General features: G+C 39.3%; 2 protein-coding genes across 5 annotated transcripts in view; both read left to right on the top strand.

The window, feature by feature from the left end:
• The first annotated feature begins 228 nt into the window (after positions 1–228).
• The window catches only part of LOC131429238 (streptococcal hemagglutinin-like), an 88355-nt gene continuing 82583 nt past the window's right edge, over positions 229–6000 (top strand). Inside the window, exon 1 of the mRNA XM_058593286.1 lies at positions 229–322. Within this exon, the coding sequence (XP_058449269.1) occupies positions 229–322 (94 nt within the window). The remainder of the gene's footprint in view (positions 323–6000) is intronic.
• LOC131430223 (dnaJ protein homolog 1-like) overlaps positions 419–6000 on the top strand; it is a 167244-nt gene continuing 161662 nt past the window's right edge. The window contains exons 1-2 of one of the 4 annotated variants that reach the window (XM_058594981.1): positions 419–644; positions 964–1272. The gene's annotated coding sequence lies outside the window, so the exon portion shown is untranslated. Of the gene's footprint in view, positions 886–951; positions 1273–6000 lie in introns of all 4 variants that reach the window. The other 3 variants (XM_058594980.1, XM_058594979.1, XM_058594982.1) reach the window with 3 other exon arrangements.

The raw sequence follows: 6000 nt of genomic DNA, 5'->3' as shown, positions 1-6000 counted from the left end.
TAAATAACAGAGCCATCTTTAATAACCGAACCGAACCAACTTGTGGAACTAAGTAGAGTTAGATTCAGTTTTTTTTCTTTTGTGCATCAAAAACGATTGCGATCACTGTGTCTAGTAGTACTTTTTAAAATGAGACTGATCATGTGTACTTCTAAGTAGATCCTCAGAGATGCTGTGATACTATCAAGCTAGAGAAAAATAATTCATAAAACCGAAATATTACCCAAAATGCACCGCCAATTCTCATCTCTGCACAATTCTCCCGCCGGTTCGCTCAATCGTGCCGGACCGGATGGGTTCGCTCATGCCGTCACGGCTCACCGTGTGCGCACTCGACGGAGAGCTTTTCGATGGTGGCTGGTTGTGTTATTTTATTTTTTCGCGGTCCGCTAAGCTACAGCAATGCCACTCAGGTCGATTTAGTTGCTTTTCAGCTTCTCTGGCGAGTGCGCGTCCAATGCGGTGGTGCCTTCTTCTGTTCTGTGCGTCCCCGAGTTTTGTTTGTTTTTTCCATTGATGTCCGGTCCGGCCTCCCGCTAGCCCTGTAGCTATCCAATCCTGTTCTACGATGCCGATGATTTTGTTAGTCACATACTATCTCTAACGCTCTCTCAACAATCGAATTCATAGTGTACGGATGTAAGGTGCAATTTTCTGTTATTTGGTAGTATATCGCGATTGCGCCTTGCGTCGTCGTCGTCGTCGTCTTCTGCGCTAGTTTAGTTGTGAACTGATTTTTCGGTGTTCTGTCTGCCGTCTCGAATTCGGACGAGATTTTGTGTTTGTGTTCGCATAACGCCTCCAGGTTTCATGATCGCCGATTTTTTCGGCAGTGAGTTCATTGGAGAATAATTATTTTTAGTGTTTTTTTGGTGGTAGCAAGCTGTGAGTTTTTTCGTCGGGTGTTTTTCTGCGTATGTGACAGTACGTAAGTGTCATTCAAGAGTGAAGTTTTTATTTTAGGACGTGTTTTTTCGACACATTTATTCGTGATATTTGCGTGTTGAGTTGATGAGAAAGACCATCAGGTCACGAAGCGACGAGTAAAAAAACCTTCGAAAGTCATGACACATTGATGTTTCTGTAAACAAGCGCAAGATAGGAAATATTGTGTGTCATCCATCGAAAAAGTGTCCGAAGTACGCTGTCGGGAGTCAAAACACGGCACTGTATCGGTGATTAAATCGTCAACAGTGTAGTGCTGCCATCTATTAAGCTGGAATTGAACCTGACAATCGGAACATCATTACGTCCGACTACACATCGTTGAAGGTAACAGACAACACGTATTGCATGTGTTTAATACTAATGATACAAATTCGAATAGTTGTTCAGTACGACTACCGAAATTGGAAGCCGATCAACGCGTGAACCGCTTCCATACTGCCCTAATACAAGGTTGTTGACAGCGAGAATGTCTAATAGGTCAACTCATTTCTCATATTTTTGACAGCTGATTTGGTTCATATTTTAAATGTTGTTTTGTGCCTGTTGGCCAGCAGCGTCTGTCCCAAGTGAGTTGACCAAATCAAACAAGTGTGCGGGTGGGGTAACGGGCCAAAATTGTTAGGCTTTAGATTATCTCTTTTTCTCGTTATTCTTGGTTGTAACACTACCAGTACAATGGTAGGCAACACTAGCAAACTTTTTTTGTATATAAAAAAGAAAATTATCTATCTCTCGTCATTCCGTGCATGTGTACACAATAACGCTCAATTTCTATGGTGAAACGCGTTTCGATTCAGTTCGAAACCGAATCCCAAACAAATCCCGCGCAATCGAGAGAAAATGACCAAAGAGAAGAGTTTGGTTTGAGAGAGAGAGCACTGATGCCAGAGAAGGTTGACGATGTGTATAAATAAAACGTGCACTCATCTGTGATTCCGTTCTTATATTCGGTGTGTTCAACATTGACGGAGTTAATAAAAAAACCGTATTCGACGAGAACTTTCAATGCATTCTTGCATTTAAACTTCACTACTGAACTGATTGGCAAAGTCATTACCGAACTCTTTATCCATAACTGCTGAATCTGATGTAGATTGTAGAACATTAAGTTCTTCGAAACAAATTAGTAGCTATTTTGTTATTCGCATTGTCTGCAAAAATCATACCGATAGTGAAAGTTTTCGTTGACTACAATTGAAGTTAATAATGTCCATAGCAGCGCCTCTTTTACGTTTCAATGGGCCCGGGGCGAAGATATATTTGTGTGCCCTTAACAAACTGAATTACCTTTGTTTGCTGCATCAAGGACCCATTAAAATCGTGGGCCCGGTGACACATGCCCCACTGCTTCACTGTAAAAGCGATTCTGACGGATTCCGCCGACATTTCGATAGTTCCACAACAAAAGAGTCTAACCGCAATTCGACCGTCCCACGACAAGAGGGCCTAACTGCAAATGACAGTTTCTCTTTGTTCACTTTTTCTTTCACGATTCACCGAACTGATTTTATATTTCACGCTTTACTCTTCGCAAATCTTTCAAGGTAAAACTACAAGCTTTCGATTTTAATTGGAAACTTTCAAGACATTGCAGTAATGGCTCCGTAATAATCAAAAGAGAAAGTAAACAAAGAGAGGCTCTCATTTGCAGTTTGGCCCTTTTGCCGTTGGACTATCGATTTTGTGTCTCTCAACATTAATAATGAGTTACACCAGAATCGATTAGGATTTAGAAGCAGTTGGGGATCGGGATCAAATATGTTCGAGAAATAGCCGAAATAGAAATGTCAATCGCACGGCAACGAGCAAGAGAGTTGAAACATAATCGTAATAATGTGTTGAAAGAAAATCATGGCCATTTCGCAGAAAATCGTTTCACCGAAGTCACAGCACATCCGCCGACAGATCTACGATGACATAAGAGGCCTACACAGTTGCATCACAGATCACCGGCAATATTCACGGGTCTTAGGTCGTCTCACTCAGAATCACACATAAGGAATTGTAAACAAACTGCTTTGTTGAAGAGCGCTAGTCCGTTTAGAATATTAGGATTTATTTGAGGGTTTGTGTTAACACAGCCATCGCTGCCAATGAGAAAGTGATTAAAGGAATAGATAGATTGGTGAAACAGCGAAAAATGAAAATTTGGGAAAAGGTATCGCGCAGAGAGAGGACTCGAACCTACAAACTTCTTCATACCGTGGAAGTGCTCTATCAACTAAGCTACTCAGGTATATGCTGGAACACATTTCAGGAAGCAACCAAATTAGAAATGTTGAACACGCGCATGATACCTTTACTCGCCGGTTGTAGTTTTTACTTTTACTTGCTGGTTGGCCTCATTTTCTCAATATCGCTCTGACTATCGCAGAAGTTGTTATCAAAGACATCATTTTAACAAGATATCCAGCTCTCACATTTCCCGAACAAATCATTGGCAATATCTTTTTTTGCGAGCATGGCGCCCTCAGGCGAGTCCGCATCGAATCTCGTACATAGAAGTAGGGGAGAGAAATGTCAAATTGTTGCGCGCCAAAATAGCAACACTGCGCACCCGTACAATTCACATGATATGTTGAATGTTAAGCCGTACGATGGCGTTGCTGAACTGAAGATTGATTTCGCTCCAAGCTGAAGGTCTGTTGTTATCCAGTATAGAATGAAAAACCTGTTTTAATCCATCTAGTGGTGTGATGATGCCTTTCGCACATTCCTCCATTTCTCAGGAATATTACAGTGGTATTTTCGCAAAAACTGCCCATTGAATAAAAACAGGAAAGCTGGTTCGATCGTAGTTGTAGCCGAGATCGGCTGATATGGCCCGCAACTTACATGACCTATGCATTGGAGTAGTTTTGAGTTCGGTTTAGAAGATTTATATGTGTAACACATTTTTGTTTTCTATATAGGGGTGCAAATTAGAAACTCAAGAAAAATACACGTAGAATTGTGGTAAGGTATTGAACAATTACAGCTCAGTGAATTTTGTATCAATTATTAATATTATGTCACCATTTGATTGGAAATATTTCTACGTATTGATTTGAATGTTCATAGCCATGTATTTTTAATTGTATATCATTGAAATATTGATTAATAGCTAGCAGTGTCCTATTTTGTCTGCAAAAAATCTCCGGCATACCGGATTTCCCTGCCATAGTCGACGGTTTTGAGGGAGTAAGCGATATATCAAAGGGAAAGCATCGCTCTGATTGGTCAATCGATGCAAAAGCGAAACTGTTGGAAGCACGCGAAGCTATAAAAAAAAAAAAAAAAATTATAGCTAACGTTTCAGTCCTACGCGTAGCCTGCTAGAGGTAGGTTGTAGCTAGACAGCAAGACAAAAAGTGCCATAAAACGATTTGAAGCTTTGATCTTGTGTCATGCAAGATCGGATGAAATTCCATGTTATGTCGTTCCGCCTGAGAAATTGACAACTACTCCAGGGTAAATTTTGAGTGCAAATGATTAGTTTCTAATTTATATACGATAAACTCGATTGATAGGGGGGAGATGGGGTAAAACGTACCCCCGAGGCATAATGCACCTTTTGCTTTTCTCAAAAGTTACCAATTTTTTTCACTGAAATTACAATGAAACTGAAAGTTTGCCATAACAACAGATTACTATAAAATTTTGGTAGCGATGGTTCAATCATCGTTCCATAGTAATTTTCTAGGGTGACGAAGACGATTTTAATTATGTAACCAGTGAACTTCTTTGCCAATCCCACCGGATTTCTAAAGTTAGTTTTAATACAGACGATGTAATTGCAATTTTATATAAAAATCAACAAATTTATCGTCACATATTTTTGTGGGCAAAATGACCCGAATTGTGTGAGGCAAAATGCTTAAGAACTCGCTTACAAAAATCATGCATAAGTTATCAATTTAATGGATAATAATGAATAATCTTCCACCTGGCAAATATTTCGTCAACGAAAAGTCTGAAGCTTTCTTTAAATAAGAAGAAGAAGCTTTATGAGGGTTCATATTGCCCCGTGGTTGTCATGAGCTTTAATCCGTTGTTTACCCATTGTTTACGATCATCCCGCCTTTATGTTCACTTAACGTAATTTAAAATGTATATTTTTCATGTTTTTCACGATCGGACGTCATGCCCCGCATATATTTCAATAGACAATTTTTAAGGGTTTTATAAAATAAGATATTTCATGTATTTTTCAATGCATTCAGCGAGTATTTGTACGTAGTTTTGAGAAATAATAATTACTGCAGGTAGTAATGCATGAAACTCTTACGTGTTATTCTCTATAGTTAAGATATAGCAGCACTTCCTTAGGAGGTGCGTTTTCCCCCATCTACCCCTAATGAGAAAAAGCTTATCGCTTCAACGAAATCGCAGAATGGTAGTAATGGTAGAGAAACGCTATAAAAATAACTGCTTGCATACAAAACTTGAACACAAGCTTGGCGAAGAGAAGCTTAAATATCGATATCCGTATCGTAAGCATGTACAAACATATAATTGCATACATTTGGGCTATTGATGTAATTTCGTCGGCTATAAAACAAATACAAATCACGACAAATAGAGTCTATATTCTGGGTTCGCGTGTTCGGTGTTGGTTCCTAATAAAGATCAATCTAAGGAGACTCTCGTGCTTTTGCGGATTCAAAAGTGTGACGATTATTTGAAAATGTCGATCATTACAAATTTGGGTTGCCTTGTTCCAAATCAATGGCTCGAACAACCCCATGGGACTGATCCTCGTAGTTTTTTTTTCTCTGTTTTGCTTCGTCACTCTATAATTCCGGAACCAGAAGATATATTTCGGAAATTATTATACTTTCAAATATTACACGGTTACTCTCTATTAGAGGATATTCTTCAAAACCCTAAATATAATATATTGTTTGGAAATCTGCTGAGGCATTAGTTGAAATATCATTCGGTTGTGCCATTGGAGATGGTAACAAAGTTTCTTTAAATATCCAACGGAAATTGATCTTCAATGTCAACTTCTTTTTCCGAGCAGCCTAGATAGCCGTGTAGTATCGGTAGTGGTTCTCGATTGACCCAGAA

Source organism: Malaya genurostris, chromosome 2, assembly GCF_030247185.1.
Source record: "Malaya genurostris strain Urasoe2022 chromosome 2, Malgen_1.1, whole genome shotgun sequence".
Taxonomy (NCBI): domain Eukaryota; kingdom Metazoa; phylum Arthropoda; class Insecta; order Diptera; family Culicidae; genus Malaya; species Malaya genurostris.
This window is presented reverse-complemented; position numbering and strand designations above follow the sequence as displayed.